The 19,789-nt window shown below is 41.7% G+C and overlaps 1 protein-coding gene across 3 annotated transcripts in view; it reads left to right on the top strand.

Moving 5' to 3' along the window:
- Positions 1-17,698, top strand: part of grm8a (glutamate receptor, metabotropic 8a) — a 216,077-nt gene extending 198,379 nt beyond the window's left edge. For 2 of the 3 annotated variants that reach the window (XM_079334721.1, XM_079334720.1), the window contains 3 exons: positions 15,368-15,508; positions 15,702-15,804; positions 17,452-17,698. In XM_079334721.1, coding sequence (XP_079190847.1) covers positions 15,368-15,508; positions 15,702-15,804; positions 17,452-17,501 — 294 coding nt within the window. In that variant the 3' untranslated portion in view covers positions 17,502-17,698. Of the gene's footprint in view, positions 1-15,367; positions 15,509-15,701; positions 15,809-17,451 lie in introns of all 3 variants that reach the window. The other variant, XM_079334722.1, reaches the window with a different exon arrangement.
- Positions 17,699-19,789: the final 2,091 nt, after the last annotated feature.

Here is a 19,789-nt window from a genome sequence, read left to right on the forward strand (position 1 = left end):
CTCCATTTGCTTCAAGTACTGCTCAACATCCTCTGAATGCTCTTGCCTGACTTCATTCAGTTTTTCCTGCATGAAGTAAGATTTAAAGAGTTTGTTTTTAGTTTCAACAATATCTTGGAGCTTTTGTATTTTGCCATTTGAATCCTCCTCTGGTGCTGTGGAGGATGGACTTAGACTTTTTGCCTGCTCTAGCATGAAGGTGGATGCACTTGGCACCACCATATACATCTTCAGTTGTTTTCGAAGCTCCTCCATCTCCTTTTGCATCACTTGACTGGCCTCCTCCTGATCGTTCAGTTTTAAGGCCAGCTCAAGGTTGCTGCTGGTCTGTTCTTGCAGCCTAATTATTGAGGCCTCCATCTGCAGGGAGATAGTAATTCCCTTGCTTTCGGTGGTCACCGGGTTCTGGAATTGCTGCCACAATAGGCACCAGAGACCCTGAGACCACAGCTCAGAGCAGCTGCTTTGACAATGGAGGTGGAGAACATGGTCCACTCGGGCTTAATGTAACCAGCTTCCCCCGGGATCTGTGAAAAGCTCGTCCGGATGTGGGAGTTGAAGACCTTGCTAACAGAGGGTTCAGCCACACGTTCCCAGCAGACCCTCATTACACGTTTGGGCCTGCTGAGTCTGACCGGCTTCCTCCCCTGCCAGCGCATCCAACTCAGTTGACAGCTCAGCCCCTCTCTTCACCCGAGTGTCCGAGACACATGGCCGGAGGTCAGATGACACGACCACAAAGTCTATCATTGACCTCCGGCCTAGGGAGTCCTGTTGCCATATGCACTTATGGACATCCCTGTGCTCGAACATGGTGTTTGTTATGGACAAACTGACTGGCACAGAAGTCCAATAACAGCACACAGCTCTGATTCAGATCAGTGAGGCCGTTCATCCCAATCAAGTCTCCAAGTCCCCCCTCCAAGTCTCACTGTCATTGCCCACGTGAGCGTTGAAGTCCCCTCAGTAGAACAATGGAGTCCCCAGTCTCCAAGACCGTCTCCAAGAGTCCCCAGACTCCAAGAAGGCCGGGTACTCCGCACTGCTGTTCAGGCTGTAGGCCGAGACGACAGTGAGAGACCTGTCCCCTACCCGAAGGCGTAGGGACGCGACCCTCTCGTTCACCGGGGTAAACTCCAACACCTGGCGGCTGAGCTTTGGGGCTATGAGCAAGCCCACCCCAGCCTGCCGCCTCTCACCGTGGACAACTCCAGAGAAGTGAAGAGTCCAGCCTCTCGAGGAGCTGGGTTCCAGAGCCCAAGCAGTGCATGGAGGTGAACCCGACTATATCTAGCCGGTACCTCTCAACCTCTCGCACCAGCTCAGACTCCTTCCCCCCGAGCGAGGTGACATTCCACATCCCAAAGGCCAGAAGCTGCGCCCGGGGATCGGGTTGCAGAGGTCCACACTGCACCCGACCCCTGTGGATGGTGGGTCCACAAGAGGAATGGCCCACGTCGACCTTTCAGGCTGGACCCGGCCGGGCCCCACCGGCAAAGGCCCGGCCACCAGGCGCTCTCTTGTGGGCCCTAACCCCAGGCCTGGTTCCAGGGAGGGGCCCCGGCTTGGCCATGCCTGGCGATGTCGCAGTCCTTGATTTGATGGCTTCTATAGGGGTTTTATGAACTGCTATTAGTCTGACCTGTCACCTAAGACCTGTTTGCCTTGGGTGACCCTGCTGGGGGCATAAAGCCCCCGACAACATAGCTCCTAGGACCATTCGGGTGCTCAAACTCCCCCACAACGATGAGGTAGCAGTTCATGGAGTAGCATAAAATTGTTAAACATGCAACAGCTAAACCAAAAGATGCTTACTGCTTAGTTTGTAAAGAGAAGAAACACTCAAGAACATTTAAAATTATCAATTGAATAGTTTTTAGAGTTGTAAAATGTACAGAAACGCCTGCTCAAGTCAGATCATTCGATTTAGACATTTTCTTCATCAACTTGGGTAACAAAAAATATTTTTTGTTCATGTTAAGATACTTTTTGATAGGCTAATTTACGTATTTTACATCCAAAATTGGAGAAGGAAATTATGGCCACGTAGGATCAGGCCTTTTATGGACGGAATTTCTAGGTGCAGCCAGGGGCTGGAGGGGGTCCGGTTCAGGGACCACAGGATCTCGTCTCTGCTTTTTGCGGATGATGTGGTCTTGTTGGCTCCATCAAACCCAGACCTTCAGCGCGCACTGGGGCGGTTCGCTACCGAGTGTGAGGCAGCTGGGATGAGGTTCAGCACCTCTAAATCTGAGGCCATGTTTCTCGACCGGAAAAAGGTGGCTTGCCCTCTCCGGGTCGGTGGAGAGTCTTTGCCCCAGGTGGAGGAGTTCAAGTATCTTTGGGTCTTGTTCACGAGTGGGGGGAAGATGGAGCGTGATATTGACAGACGGATCGGTGCGGTGTGCGCAGTCATGCGGTCGCTGTATTGGTCCATTGTGGTGAAGAAGGAGCTAAGCCGAAAGGCGAGGCTCTCAATTTACCGATCTTCGTTCCTACCCTCACCTATGGTCATGAGCTTTGGGTCATGACCGAAAGAACGAGATCCTGGATACAAGTGGCCGAAATGGGCTTCCTCCGTAGGGTGGCTGGGTGCACCCATAGAGATAGGGTGAGGAGCTCGGTGACCAGGGAGGAGCTCGGAGTAGAGCCGCTTCTCCTTCACATCGAGAGGAGTCAGTTGAGGTGGTTCGGGCATCTGTTCCGGATGCCCCCTGGACGCCTCCCTATGGAGGTGTTCCGGGCCTCGGGGTCGACCCAGGACACGCTGGAGAGACTATGTCTCTCGGCTGGCTTGGGAACGCCTCGGGGTCCCACCGGAAGAGCTGGAGGAGGTGTCTAGGGCGAGGGAAGTCTGGGCGTCCCTGCTTACACTGCTGTTCTTGCAACCCAGCCCCGGATAAGCGGGAGATAATGGATAGATGGATGGATGCCTCCACAATTAGAGATTGGTCGACTCTTGATCTCACTTTCAAGGAATCAAGAAGCAAAACAAAAGCCTCATTTTCAGTCATGAATGTGGTACCATGGACATCTACACCTTTGCCAGTTCATCTTGTCTCTTCATAGCATTACCAGCATTCTTCTGTCTTATTTCTGATCCGACCCAGTTTTGTTTTTGTTTGGGTCTCTTCCTCTGTCCGTGACATAATGAGAAGATGTCCTCCTATCATGATATATGCCTTCATTTACATGTGACACAGAATATATTGTACATAATTTGAAATACTTGATGAAACCCAGAGGACTTCAGTTTATACTCTGTTATTTAGAGAGATGCTTCTAAAACACACGGGCCTGAATCACACACGTGTACAAACATAACCTGTGAACATGCATTTGTGGAGAGATGTCAGAGTGGAGCTGCTGCACCCTGCCAACAGAGTAGTTAAGGGTTTGGTGCCTTGCTCAAGGGCACCTCAGAAGTGTTCAGGAAGTGCCCTGACACCACTCCAGATACCAGACCAACTTCTATATATTGGTACATATCGGGATGTGAACCAGAGACCCTACGGTTCTCAACCCAAGTCCCTAAGGACTAAAGCTACAAGGCAGTACTATAATGTAGATTAGTCAACACACTGATAGTCATATCACCAAACCTGAGGCTCACCTGCCCCAGCTGCTGATGAGCTTTTATAGCATTCGCTTCCCTCTCTTGAGTTCTCCTCTGCTTTTTTCAGGATATTCTGTGGAGTGAAACAAAACCTTTAAAAACAACAAAATGCTGCTTAAATGCAACAGCACCTCCTTCACACAATTTATAAACACCACTCTGATATATGTTCAGGATTACATGTTCATGATCAATGGCGGCAAAGAGGTAGAAGGAAGAAAAAAAGACGAAGAAGAAAAATAATCGTGGGATACAATAGGGTCCTTCGCGATGCAATAGGGTCCTTCGCACCGGTCAGTGCTTCGGGCCCTAACAAGAAATCACAAATACATAAAAAAGCTTAGCGATGGGCACTGAAGCAGATTGAGCAGGTGTGTTGTGTAAGTATAGAGAGTTTTTTGTACACTTTTACCGTTATTTTCTCTGCTTGAGGCCTATTAACTCAGCTGAATGTAAATCCTGTGAAATGCATAATCTCATGGAAATTGAGCAGATCATGCATGGGTTAAAAATTTGGAATTTAAGTGAGTAAATGAATCACAAGGAATATAATGTTTGCAAAATTAAAACATTGAGAAATTGATTAATGAAGCCTTGAAGATGCTCCGAATAAGTTATTACTCTACTTCTGATCCTGCTGATCCCAAGAGGAATACAAAGTCTGATGCTTTTCAAGCGGTAGCTGTGCAGTTGTCATTACTTGGCATCCAGTTGCTGGCAAACTTGGGAAAATATTCTTGGCCTCACAGCCTCAGTACTCATTCACAAGTTCAGGCTGTTTTCTTGACTTCTTTAGAAACTTCAGAATATTAAAGTGACAGCTTAAGTTTTGCTGCAGCACTGAATGCAAACAACTAACTTAAACGATTTGTAACAACTTAGTACTTGAGTGTTCAACCTTTTTGTGAGATCACAAACATAAAATGAAAATGAATACATGTTTATGAAAACAGATTCACAAAAAATAATTAAAATAAATCAAAACCTATGAAAAATCGTGAGACGAATAATAAAAAATGGCCCTGTATACTTACCTTTACTTAAACTAGTGTCTGATACTTTGTCTTCCAGTATATTTCTGCATTTTTTTCAGCTTGTAAAAGGCAAAGATCTACATTGACCCCCCTCAATGTGCCTCCAGTTAAATGTCCTGAAAATAAATTGAAGTTCTTCCACTTTTTGGAGGGATTGCAATACTCATCCACCTTTTTCCTGAACTCTTGTAGACTCAAACAATCTGTAAAACAGGAAATGGAGTTCAGCTCATCTTAACTTTTGTTTTACAGATGGCTGACTATTCAAATTACAGGTCTTATGTGTTTTATTCATAAGAAGCAATAATTATGATGGCAATGTCTATCATTAAAGAAACTACCAAGGCAACAATATGGTGATGGCTGTCTGAATTTTTTTCACGGGCTGCTAATAGTACACAGCTCTGGAAAAATGTAAAAAGACAATAAGCTCAGAAAAGGACCCCTCCGATTTAGTTTTGCAATTCTCCAAATAAGGCTTTAAATGAGTGATTTTACTGATCGGATTAGAATTACAGAAAAGGATCAGGACTATGTTGTGCAGCATATTACCGCTGTTGGATATCATAATGTGTAATATTCAGCAAATTTCTGACAACATTGCACAACATCAGCTGCAGGAACTGTTATATTTAATATTCAAGATGAGAGAGCAAACACTTTATACCATGCTGAAAATCTGACACATTTGACTTCCTACAACTTGGTCAGCAGTCTGCTGACTGATGGCGCTCCATGTGTGTCCTTGCTGAGTATTTTAATTGGCTGGAGCTGTGCACAGAGAGAGATATAGCCACTCCTTACACCATATGCATTACTATGAAAGCCTTATGCACCACATCAATTCCAACTTTGTAGAGATCTGCAAGTGAACAAGAGCTACACTAACAAGCTATAGGAGAAAAAAAACACACATGCAACAACAAATACCCTCTGAGCTCTTTTATGACACACTCACAGACCTCAGAGCAGTATGGATCAGATGCAGCAAAAAAAAAAAAAGTCTCAAAGTGCTGTTTTGTAGGAAGTAATGAGGCACTTGTGGACACCGGTGACCATGCATGGCCCCAATTAAGCAGCATGGACACAAAGATAAAATATGACGGTGTAGAATCCTTGTCCGAGCATTTTTTGAAGTTTTTTTTAATCACAGCACCATGTTTGATAAGTGTCTGTGATTGGTGTGTGCAGAAGAGCCCATTTAAGGTTAAACAAGCTCTGCATAAAACACCTCTTCGAAGACTGAAAGTAGCAAAGTTTCATACAGAAGAACTTAAAAACATGTGCTCTGCTCGCCTTTGTCATTTTTTTGAGGCAGAAAACAGGGTTTTTAAGTCACACTCTTTTCAACTGCTACTATTGGTGGTTTAAATCGAACACTTAAAGTAATTGGTGTGTCACTTGTCAAGTTGTTTCTCCCCTCTGTGGCCATGAGCGGATGCTTTTGAGGCTATTTTGAGATGCAGGCAAGTCAACATTCTTTCACAGGCACCTTTTGTGCAGTTGTGCGTACTTTTAAAATAGCAGCATGCATTGTACGACACTTTTCACTCAGCCGCTGATTGAATATCTTGCAGAGCTCAATAAAGAATTAGAGGTGATACAATTATTTTACACCGTTCAGGATTAAAGATAAAATAACATTTTCTAATTAATTAGTGACTATATTTAAACTTATTTTTTTTTCTAAATTGGCATGTCCAAATGGTATGACTTTAATTCTCAGCAGTCTATTATTGTCTCTCTGGTCGATGTCTATAGAGAGGAAAAATACCACACTCTGAATATTGTGTCGGCCTGATTTCTGTTATTTTGGTTTGGTTGTGCTTTCATTCGTTAGATAAATAAATAAAGATGAGCCTCCCGTCGCTCTGGTGATTAAAATGAAGAGTGGTCCCATGTTGTCAGCGGACAAAAACACGAGGTGACAATTAGAAACATACCAACACACACCCAAGAGGTTTTGACATTGACTACAAGTGTGAAGTCACTGTGAGGCCCTCTGGCAGTCTGTTAGGTCGTCCCACTTGTAAAATTGGTTCAATTTGGCTTGGCAACAATCAAGGGCACTAAAGAGCATGTTAAATGCACCAGCTTTAAAACAAACATTCAAGGGCAAAGATAGAAATCCAAAAGTATAACTTCAGAAGAAGAAGAGCAATGCCAATGATTCATTGAGATAGTGAGAGCAAAGATGAGGGTCAAGGTTCAGATAGGAGATTTGGCATTCCAATAGTCACATACAACATGATGGAATGACAAAGGAAGATTTGTGGTATGGAAAGATTTTTCTGGAATGAATGATGCAAAACACAACGCACTTTTATCCGTCACATATCTATATCTCTATGAGGTGAAACTAAGAAGCCTGTTTCGTTGGAACCTGGAATACAAAAGGGAAAGTCATATCTGGTTAAAAAATTCACAAAACAATTTTGCACCACTGAAATCTCCACCCTAAAACCTGTAAGCAATAAACCCTACAGGACACACTACAACTGTGATTCAACTATATGTAGTCACCCACTGATTATAGCTAACTGATGCCCTAAACATGCAGCGGGAATATGCATCAGAATCCAAGAGTACAAAAGCATGGGGAATGGGATTTGACCTTATTGAAGGGATGATTTATCAACTACGACCACTCCCTGTTTTCCAGTATACTAGTGTTTTTCTAAAGTATACAGGAAGATGACAACCTGTCGAAAATATATATATATTATATATATATACTAAAACATTACAAGGTTTCCCAACAAGGATAATTCATCGACAATAAAATGCTTTCACATTCAGTAATGCTGTAACTGCTTGTTTTTAAAAACCAAGAATTAATTACTTGGCCTCACAAAACATAAACCTGAGTTATGTGTGTTAATCTGAACATGAGTTTCCTTGTAAATGTCCTGTAGGAAAATTTCCTAATTTTTTTCCAGTGATAGCTTCTGGACTTTGTTCCTCAGTTCAGTCACTGGCCTTCAGTATCGCTCTGTCATCACTGTTTCTTTCTCCTCATCCTTCTTTCTCTCTTTTCCTCCACCTCTGTTTTCCAAAACATCCACTTCCTATTAATTCATAGTCTTCTCTCCCATCATGCTTTTCATATTCAGTCCATCTTTTCTCTCCCCTCCCCCTTACCTCCCCCTCTCTCTGCTGTTGGCTGTGTTGCTGGCCATAGCTCTTTGATTTCCCAACTCTTTTTTTTTTCTCACTCTGTGGGACATGAAAGAAGCTGCAATAATCAGAGAAGCTGTGTAATGACTTGGAATGTTTCGTGTCTTGGTTCATCAAGCATGAAAAGCTTAGATTTGTGTGTGTGTGTGTGTGTGTGTGTGTGTGTGTGTGTGTGTGTGTGTGTGTGTGTGTGTGTGTGTGTGTGTGTGTGTGTGTGTGTGTGTGTGTGTGTGTGTGTGTGTGTGTGTGTGTGTGTGTGTGTGTGTGTGTGTGTGTGTGTGTGCGCTTCCTTTTTTAACCCATGCATGATCTGCTTCATAAGTCTGGGTTTGCTTAAACACAACTACACAGACTGCTTTAAGTGCTTTATTATGACTACACTAATTTCCTACAACCTGGTTTTTAAAGCAGTGATTAAACTGCATTGTTACACCCCATATCCTTTTTTTGGCAGCGACTTTGAATTGCCCAGCTGTTTATTTTTTTTTTTTTTGTGTGGAGAAAAAAAAATCAAGTTTATACAACATATGTTTCAGGGCTTATCTTAATTAGTGCTTGTGATATGTCTCCCTTCTTTCTAAGAGGAAATTGCATCGTATGAAGGAGATGGGCATAATTTAGCAAATGTTCTCCTGATGTAGTGTTGTATGCTGTCGGTCAATCATAACGACGCCAATTTAACACAGAATAGCTCTCTAAGTTGGCTGTCATGCCTAAGCAGAGAAAACTCTCAATACTTGACTGGTTGTACGACTGTCAAACTGCTTGTCTCATAGGAGCAGCCTCTGGGGAAATACGCTCTCATGCAGTAGTATAGCAACCAACATTGGGGGAAATGTTCACTGCCTGAACAGATGAAGCTTTTTTCAAGACAGAAATATGGCCTAAAAGTATCTCTATCATCTCCATGTTATAAACAAACAAAAAAGGGTGTCATGTTTCAAATAAATCAAAGTTTTTTTTAAGACTTTAGGGAACTAAAGCCGCAGTCCCCCCTTGAAACATGCATCCCCAACGAACCAAAGTTAGCGACTCTGGATAAAACTAGGCCAAAAACTCGGCTTAACAACTCTTATGTTGAATGCTAATGATAAGCATGCTTAAAACTCTCCGCCCATTATTTGGTTAAAAAAAAAAAGCTTTTCAAAGGACACATTCAATGTCTTCAAACAAGTCCAGCTGCCTTTGTATCAAGCTTTGAACATTTCAAGACTAGAATCTACTAAAATAATGTTTCACCAGTACCCACCCTTAAAGCAACAATATGTAACGTTTCCATCTGAAACATATGGTTTCCAAGATGATCTGAAAGTACAACTTGGATAATTGCGACTATCCAATTCCCTCAGAGTGCATTGGTCAACCTTCTTGTAATTTTGAGCTGGCCGCGGCCCTCTTCCAAGAAGTTTATACGGTTTCACTGAAGCAGTTCCCTCAGCATCCTGAAGATGACAGTGACGGATGAAGCTAAGTGGAAAAAAAAGAGAGCGTGACCGTGCATGAAACCACACGAAAGTAAATTCTCTTTTGCGTCAAACAACGTCTTTGTTGGTGTTCTGTTGAGTTTTGCTGCATTGTCAAAATCTGCTACCACAGCCTAAAGGATATCTCAATAAATAATGCTTCACTTACATTATCACATTAAACACTTCTACTCGCTGCACAAATGCACGTTGTCTGTGTTTTACAACAGTGCAACTGCACTCAGAGACCAACACACTCTTTTTAGTTAAAAGCATACTGCAGGCTGTCCTTCATGTGCAGGTGTTTGTTATCAGGTAAAGAGGCTAAACGATGTTTCTGTGTGTATTTGATTAGAAATAATACAGTTCGTGTTTGTGCAGACGAAACCAGCTGTTAAAGCTGACTGACAGCTTAACGTGATCAGCTGACGTCACTTCACATGACGCTGTAGAGGAAAGGACGTCTCATGTCTCTTAAAACTGATTTCCTCATTCCTCTCTCCTCTGCTTTGTTTCCATGCATCTCTCCATGCATCTCTTGTGGGAGGGACAAAGACGTAAGTGGAGAAGGCAACTTCAATGGCTCAATCTCATGTCCCTTATTTGCACCGAGTGTCCTTCGAGTTGTCTCCTCCACTTGCGCCTTAGTCCCGCCCACCAGAGATGCACGGAGGAAACGAAGCCGAAACGAAGCCGAGGAGAGAGGACCGAGGAAATCAGCTTTAAGACACATGAGACGTCGTTTCCTCGACAGCGTCACATGACGCGACATCAGCTGATCACGTTCAGCTGTCAATCAGCCGAACAGCTGTTTATGTCCACACAAACACGCACTGTATTACTTCTCATCAAACACACACGCTGTATTATTTCTAATCAAACACACACAGTTACAGTGTTTAGTGTCTTTACCTGATAAAAAAACACCTGAAGAACAACCTGCAGTCTACTCATAACCAAAAGCACAGCTTCTACTGACTAAAAGATTTCATTTTGAATTGTCTATAATTATTTATTATTATTAAACAGTTTGGACTGAACCTAGCCTGTATTTAGACAACCAACTCTGTATTTTATAAACAGATATTTATGTGTCAGGATACTGAAAATGATTGATTAGAATCTAAATGATGAAACGTTCAGAAGATAAATAAGTGAGAATATAAAACGGACTCCTCTTCATCAGACTCTTTTTAATCCCAGCTCATCACAGAGCGACTCTTTACAAACTCACTGATGTTCATAATCTGTTTAAATGTCCCACGCTCCGTTTAGCCTCTTTTTAATGTCCGTCTTTTCTCCCGTATTAAACTCTGCTCATGTTGAGAAGTTTCACTGAAGTCTGATCCTGTGCAGCGTCCAATCAATGAGTGATATACGAGAAGGGGGCGTGTCTGTCAGTGAAAAGAGGCTCTCGTGTCTCCTTGGTCATTGCTCCTCGGATCAGCCTCCTCTCTCCTCGATCCTCTCTCCTCCGTTCGCTATAAGAGCTTTGGGACGATCCTCAACATGGCGGCTTTGGAACTACTTCTGGTTCGGCCGAGGACCGAGGAGACTGCAAATAGGACACTTGGGATCCACCCAATGACGCTCGATGCAAATAAGAGAACTGAGAAGCACCCTCTCTCTCTCTGGTCTCCCTCCTCCCTCTGTCAGCTGCACACCTGATTGCAATTATCTCTCAGATAGAAGAAGGTGATTTAAAGGGGCAGGTTGTGCAGAAAGCTCGTTGTCACTCACATGCATAAACATAACATGCTTTTTGTTGAAAGGTAAGGAACTTGTTGCTCTCCTCTTCTCTTTCCAGATATTGTGTTTTTTATTTTGCTTAAGTGCTATAGATACCCAGTAGTCATATATTTGGCTGTCTTGTTTTCTCTAGGTTAGTTTGAAGTAGTTTTTTTGTGGGGGCCGGCTGCCAGGGGCAACGGCCTGTTGCGAGGTTTGTTCGGTGCCGTCCCATCTTTAGTTCATCTTTGCTGGGTTCTCCAGTCACTTTTGTTCAATCTGTCTTATTATTTCTCTTTGATTACTTTAAGGGTACTCTCCGGTTTAAACCTTGACATTTGTGTGGCGCCCTATTAACAATAAAAATGTGATCAACATGCCTTCTCTCACTATAAAACATGGTATAAATATAACAGAATTAAACGTGATTTAAAAAATACACCATTTTGAAAATGTGTGCATAATAAAAATACAGCAATCACAGTGAAACATGATTGATGATAATCTACCTTCTAATAAGGTCTGTGTTGAACTAAATGTCTGTTTAAAGAGCACTAATTGAAAAATAACAAGGTGTCTAATAGAGGAAAATCCTTAGATGAGCAGTGTTTCCATGAACTCATAATAAATTAAAGAGCCCTCGAGAGCACAATAATACTGCTCCTGCCTTGTCAGCAGAGAAGTTTCCTACACTGACCAAAAACTGTTTTTTTTTTGTTTGTTTTTTTACTTTAGAACCTAAAGAGTTGTTGTGTTCCTGTCCTTCCAATATTTATCCTCAGGTGTTAAAAGCTTCTGTCACTGACTGACTGTTCCTCCGCCTCAATCTCCTTCCATCACGGACCAAAGCATCCCTGTCTGTAAATGTTTTAAATCTTAAGGGAACACATTCTGTGCAGCTGCCTGCAGCTAATCGTCTACTTTCAGAGTGTGACTTTTGGGATAATAGACCTCTCCCAATACACACATTTTTTTAGCCATTATCAGCCTCTGACAGGAAGGTGGAGGACAATTTGAGTCTTTATTGTGTCTTTGTGTAAATAACAGCTGGAAGCCCCGACGTTGGACTAAAGGCTAAATGTAATGGAAGCAGCTATCAGGAAACTGTCTGGTGATTCCCTTAAAGCAAGTTCACAGCTTCAGGAAATATCTGAGGATTCTACTTTTTCCTGCAGGTTATTCCATTTTAAATTCCTCCTTTTGACGTTCTTTCAATATTTCTTCCACTATCTCAGTTTCAAACTGATCATTCTCCAACAGAAAACAGTCCATCTGCTCCTCTTTGTTGTCGTCACACTGATCCCTGTATCAGTACTATTCGAGTGCAAGTTGTTGGCAAGGAATATGAGAAAGTAACAACACAAATACACCCGTTTCCTTATGCTCATGCATATTTTAGCCCTTTTTTCGACTGCTGATGTGAGGTTCCTCTCTGTTGTTTCTTTATTTTGAATGAAGGTCTGTGTGGAAGACAACAGATGGGAAGAAGTGTAAACTCCAGCAGAGCCTGTAGTGGAGCTGCAGGCAAAGCCACTCTGTTATTCTGCCATAGCAATTTCAATCAGAAAAAACCAATGAATCTTCAGTATGTTATTTTCTTGTACACTCCTGTAGACTGTATGCCTGTATCTGCATATATGTGCTTATCCAGTTGATTGGCCCTGGACTCTTCTTCCTTTTGACTAGCTATCGTATATGCCACCTGTGTGTTTTACCAGAATTTAAGTTCATTTTAAAAAGAATTACATTTTCGCTCTTCTGAATGATTGATATAATTATTATTATTTTACATTTTTTTTAAAGACATTGTAAGACTTATGGTTACGGTATCTAATGTTGTTGCTGTAGACCTGGAAATACATTTATTACTTTCTGATTGTAGAATTACATTGCTGACTGTGTCCACCAGCACATCGTCAAACAAGTGTTCCAAAGGCCAAATTCCACCAGATGCGTTTCGTCCGTCTCAGCTCTGTTACAGCAGTACATTTGATTCTACTTTATTCCATGTGTGTGTTTCCACTGGCTCTGCTGCGTTTCAGCTCCGGCCCTCTGTAGAAGATACGCAAGGCTTCTGTTTTTGGAGCACGGCACATAAAATGTACCTCCGAAAATGAATGAGAAGTCAGACATCAGACATTTTAAAAATAAAACACTCTGTTGTGACGGTTCAGAAAATGACCGTATCTGTGTTTGCTTATGTGTTTATAAGGTTTCTAGTTTTATACCGCATCGTATTATCTCGCGCTGTTGCGAGTGAATCTTTAAAATTACCGTGGGTATTCCTTTGTCTCGACACACCAGCTTACCGGCTGTTCAATCCGTGCTATGCACTAAAAACACAGCCTGTGGGTGTTGAGGGACGAGGGTGCAAGTAGCCGTAACGGACCAGAGCAGACACACAATCCACACATATCTATTGGAAGTTCACTGTCATGAGCCGATATAGCGGCTTTCTATGTATTGATAATGTTTTTGTCAAAAAATGTAAATCACCTTTGACAAGTACTAAATACTTCTCTTCATGGTTGTCTATTTGACTGAGCTCTTTTATGGTTGTTAGTTTTGTTTTTTTTGTTTTTTTAAGTTCTTTTGGGTACGCAAACATTTTATTCTAAGCATGTTTAAACATTCAGTCAAGGCTGCTCTGGCCTGATATAGAAGCTTTTATGTTCCAGATTTCTGCAGCACCCAAAAAGACTTTTTATTTACAGCTAATTTGCAGTTTTTAAGCCTAAAATGAATTCTGAAATAAACTGGCAAAATGTAAGCCAAGAACATCTTGGCTAATCTTTCCCACCTCACACAATGACAGTGATTGTTTCATTTAGTCTCCATAACCGGGTGTCCCTTGTTGTAGATTTCCAGTCGGTATCACATGTCTGTATTCATGTTGTATGTGCCTTGCGTGTTTTATCAGTGATAAAACAGTGATTTAATCATGTCTCCTTTGCGGAGCCCTTTATTCACAGGGATACATTATCACTTCTTTGTCATCTGTTCTGTATGTCATAAATATATGACTTGACTGTTTTCAGAAGCTGTCCTCATGAAAATGAGGTCAGCAGTCGTGACTCAAACGTTACATTGGGAGAAACTGTGGCCCTACTGGAGTGTATTTTTAAAAAGGTGGTCAAAGTGCAGCTTCAATCTCTGTTTCCATTCTTTATTCTTGTCAGGCTGTAGTTACCAGTGCTGCCTGTACCAGTGGGTCTTTGCACGTTTTGACACTTTAGTGTGCCACTTTTTTCTTTTTGTTCTCTCCCACTGCATCAGTGTGTCCCAACTTGCCCCATCCCCCCAAACACCAGTTCTTCTTTCCTGTTTCTTTCTTTTCTTCCCTTTGTCTTCACTTTTTGGCCTTTTACTATTATTTCTCATATTCTATCTCACCATCTCCTCCCTCATTCCTCTGTCTTTCTCTCTACTGTATGTGCCGTAGACGGTGCTCGCCTGATAAGCCCCATGTCTTGAGAGCTTGTCAGCCGTGTCAGGTCTGTCCTCCTCCAAACCACTCTCTGAAACTCACTAAGGACCCAAGGACTAGCGCTAAGTCCAGTTCAGTGTATATCTCCCTGGCTGTCTTCTTTTTTTTCGTTGTAACTGACCTCAAAGTTACCAGGAAGAATTGATGTGCTTTCAGAAAACTGTCCAGTTCAGTACCCAACATGTTTGACTGTCCGCCTAAAGTATGTCTCATCATATCCATGTTTGAATCTGCTGACACTGTCCTTAAGCTAGTGCCTGCCAGCTTGTCCACAATACAGGACAATATCTTTCTACATTTCTCTGTTTGACATCCAACTGCAGTCGATCAAAAGAATAAAAACCAGAGAGGCTCTTATTATGGAGCTCAAGCCCTAAAAAGCTGAGTTTCCTTTCCCTATAGGGTCCCATGTGGGCCAAACTTCATCCAACCTCTTCAAAAAAAAATCTTCTGTAAGTGGATTTAGTTCAAATTCTGTCATAATCAACCCACCTGATACCTTAAATCACACCCATCTGGTGCTTCAGCCTGCCAAAAAAAAGCTGAGCACCATTTCACTATCTTAGACGGAGACAAGCTTTGCAGCACGCGGGCAATTAAGCAACTTCAACCGTGCCATCATTTCATATACCGCTTGATCTACCTGCCTATGTGTTACTGTAGCTGTCATAACACATATTTTCAACTAATTTTGCTCTTGTTAGACCATCCTTTACTCATTGTCCCCCCCCCTTCTTCCCATCTGTCCTCCTCTTCCCCTCATCAGACATTTTCTGTAGTTTGAGGATGAGACAGACTATCTCTGACAAGCTGAAAAGTGATGAATGACTCTCTACCTTCTTTAAATGGTTTCTCCTTCTAGATGTATATCCAAACTACCACCCTGACCATCTCTCTAAGCCTGTCTGCCTCTGTGTCTCTGGGGATGCTCTACATGCCCAAGGTCTACATCATCCTCTTCCACCCGGAACAGAACGTACCCAAACGAAAACGCAGCTTTAAGGTGAGCAGACATCAGCCAAAAAAAAAGAAGAAGAAGAAAAAAGTCCTTTTATTTAACAATTCTGTCATGCATTCTACAACTTGATTGGTTTGTTTTGGTGTTTTTTTTTCCACTCTTGTTAAATAGGATTTATCCTGCTGAAATATCGTCCCTTTTCACTCAAAGCTTTCTGTCTGAATGCATGATGATACAGGCGATCGTGACAGCTGCCACCATGTCAGGGAAACTGGCCCCGAAGGGAGACCGGCCCAACGGAGAGGTTAAGACCGAGCTGTGTGAGAGCATGGAGACCAACAGTGAGTAAGAGAACACAAAGATTTTATAATTATACATATAAACTATATCAAATTTACATTTAAAACAAACAATAACCAAACCTATAATGTCCAAAAAACCCAATTAAGATATGCTGACGCTATTATTCGTCACACAGTATGGCTGAATTAGATCAGCAACAATCGTTAGTTTGAGCTTTGTACCTAAAAACATATAAACATATAATATACACGCACAACTCCACACACACACATAAAGTGTAGAACTGTCGCAAAGGGTTGGGTAGTCGTTCGGTTTAAAAGCTTATCTCCCTCTGCCAGTACACTGGTAGTAACAGAATCGTTTTTGTTTGAATGCATGTTGTGTGAGCAAAGTATCATACAAACAAGCTCCCATTTCCCTGCCTTCACAATTGTGCTTACATGCACAGTTTGCATGAAGCTTTTGTGTCGCTTGAATTAAGCAAGAAAGATTAATTTCAATTTGAAAATGGATTTCACGCCAGGCTTTTTCTGCTTGGCTAATCAGCCACAGCATTGACAGGTTTTTTTTTCTTCATAGCAGCATGGCGCGTTTTCTCCGAGCTCTGACAGTGAAGCGATGTTCACTCACTTAAAGGCTCTGTTTTATGTTGAGCTGGTTCTTCTATGTCAGCAATCTGCTGACGACGCGATAGGAGTGTGCAGGCAGGCTTTTGCTTGAGTTTCAAATCAATCAATAGATATGAGTTTCTATGGGTGTTCCTGTGCTCTTAATAGATGCACTTCTGCACGCTTTTTTAAATCTGTTTTTTATATGAACACGTGTGTCTCAGCCTGACTGTGCATGTGTTTTTGTGCATTCTATGAATATTATATGGAGGCGTATGAAAGACAAACCCTGTTCCTGTGTCAGCACTTTATCAGCATCAGAAAAGGAAGCGGGTCACAGTTCATTCATTTAACCGACACTTAAACAGCTTAGTCATCTCCTAACTGTATCTCTTTAGAACTTTGCAAATGGTTAAGCTCCATATTGCCCAAGGAACTAAATGTATTAATACATCAGCGACAGGGGAAAGGCAAGCTCAGAGTAAGAGTCTCCGCTTTCTATATACAGTACCTGACATTTTCCCTGAAAGTGCTTTTCACTAAATATCAATAAAAACCTGCGGGCAATTTCCCCTTCCTGAGAAAAAAGGAAAAAAAGAGCTGCATACACTAACACTCATTTCTTTAATAGATTTTTTTTTTTTGAAAGAATCTTTTTCCATTATTCCCGCAGTGTGTGAAAAACACGTGAAAGACAGCAAAAAAAAAATGTTGTGTGAAAGCATCAGCGAATAGCAACTGAGCAGTTAGAGGCCTGCGGTTGGTGCAAAAACATTGACATTTACCATGGAACGCTTGAGGGGACACAGGACATAATGGGTTTGACAAAAAGCCCCAACTACTCAGGTGTACTTTGTTTCTGTGACACTGTTACGTGACCATCTGTGGCCAAAATCTGCTCTCAACTGTCCTTTCCTTTTTCCTTTCCTTTTCCCCTCTCCCTTTCCGCCAATCTGTCTCTTCTCTTCCATTTTTTCCACACTCATTTTTATTCTCAATGTCTTTCTTGACTTTTATCTTTTTTTTTTTAATCATAATTTTTTCATCTTTCACCCATCCCATTCTAAAATCACACAGTTTCATCAACTAAGACGACATATGTCAGCTACAGCAATCATGCCATTTGAAGGGACCAGGGAAGGAAGAAGACGAAAAAGAGAGGGATTGGATGGAAGTGAGGTCGTTTCTTGGGGCTGTGCAGGAGCTGTCGTTCTTTTTCCCCTCTTCTGGGAAAAACTGGCGGATGGACAGAGCGCCTAACGGAATCCAAGCATGAGACATTTTGTATTGTTCCGCATCAAAACCACAGAGAGGCGGGACCACATAGACAGCCAGTCAGTGTGCCTGCTTCTTTCGCTGCTCACAGCTCATTGGTCTTACCACGAACTTACCCGTTTAAAAAAAAGAGAGACAATATGAAAAAAAGTGACATTCCATGGGACACTGTGGTGGACAGAGTAACTATTTAAAACCTTAAAAAAAAATAAAAATCCAGAAAATTACAAAAAGCTCTCAGAAACCATGTAGACATTATATCATAAAGGGCAAAGGTGGGGCCAGGAAAGAGATTTTAACAGAGTACATTTTAAAAAGATATTTAAAAAAAAGAAAACTGTCAGAGAAAATCTATGAGACTCAAACATGTTTGTTGTTCTTCTCTAACTGTAAGTATTTTTGTGGTTGTGACGATTTTTTCATTCTTGTCTCACCGTTGTCTGATGGATCGCCCTTGCTTAATGAGATGAGTGTGTTTCCTCCTGCTGTCTTGGCTAACCGGGTTGTAGCCTTGGGTCGTGAACCTGTAAAATGCCATGGTTGAAGCATGCCAGTTTTTATACAAAAAGGAGATTTATTTATAATAAAGGAATGTTTTGCAAATGTGTAGATTGGTGGTCGTTTGTACCTTTTTAGTCGAGATCACTTTTTTTAAAGTGCCATCTTAAATGTTGTGTAGCTAAATGAATGGAGCACTGTTTAAATCACTGCATCATCCATTCAAACATCTATGTATGTTATTTCACATACAAATCTACTTTTTCACAAGATATTACACAGGTTGATTCACACAAAAATACTTCTACAACTATTGGATGGATTGTTTTGAAAATGTGCAGACTCTTGTGATCCCTTACTTAGTGTTTGACCTAAATGCAAAACTCTTTGTCTTTAGTCTTTTAGAGAATACAAACATACTAACTTGATAAACTACGGCTGTCATTGGAGTCCTTGCCAAACTTTTTTTTATCGTGATCATTCAATTTATGTCAAGCATACCAAGACATCCCTTCTCCCTTTTAAATAACCCTATTCAGACTGCCTGTTTAGGGCGTGAAATTTATGTCCCTGTGATGTTTTGCATTTGCATTTAAGAGGATGAGGTGATCCCACTTCTTTAACGCCATCGGCGGTAATATCAGAAACGGGATCGGTGGAGCCAGCGGTTGTGTCTTAAGTGTTTGTGTATGTGGAGCACCCGCTGTCTCTACACATCATGCTTCCCCAATGCCATAACGCAAAGTGAATTCACAATAATTCAGTGTTGCGGAATTGATTTGAATGTACAATAAGGAGCTTTGTTACAGCACTGTTTTGGAATCACACTCCACAAAGTGCTAGTATTTGGCAGCTCGTACTTACTCCAGAGCAACTCACGAAAATCAAGTGATTTCTATGATAGCTCTTCTTTTTTGGCACATAACTACATTTTACACATATACTGCTTTAACAGTAATTGATGGGATTGTTCCTTTCTGTGGTCTTACATGTTTTGTTTCTCTCATAAAATCCCCAAATCCCTTTTTTACATGAAGCAGAAATCAGGTTATTGCTGTTTTTATTCCAGCAGACCTAATGTATTTCTAATAAATGCTCTTAAGGACTCTTCTGTCCTTCTCCTCCTCAAACGTCTCCCAGCAGTGTTGAGATCTCACCACAGGCGAATGTTGATAGAAAATCTGACAGAAGGAAGATGTGGAGAGAGAGAGAGATGTATACTAGAGAAAAGTGGACAGAATCCCATCCTTGTACTCCTACAGCAGATGTCCAGCATTCAAAAATACATGAGAGCTAAGAAAGAAACGGTCAACTGCATCAGTGAATCCATTCTTGATGGAGAGGAACAATCAATAACGCTGAACGGCCACGCACACCTTGCACATGGATGTCAGATGGAAAGGTGTCAAATTCACATGTTCTTGTAAATCTTCCGTTTGATGTGCCATCTTGATCCCATAAAATTCCCCCTTTCCCTGACTTTTCACCATGAAAGAAAAATATAAACCAAGGAGCAAAAGAGTTGTTCTGTCTACATAAATTGCCAGCCACTATTTCTGCAGCTTGCATTGTGTGTTTTGCCAACAACCAAATCCCAAATGTCCAAAGCAAAGCACTAAACTCCTACCTTTTATTTACTGGA

Source organism: Symphodus melops, assembly GCF_947650265.1.
Source record: "Symphodus melops genome assembly, chromosome: 22".
Classification (NCBI taxonomy): Eukaryota; Metazoa; Chordata; class Actinopteri; order Labriformes; family Labridae; genus Symphodus; species Symphodus melops.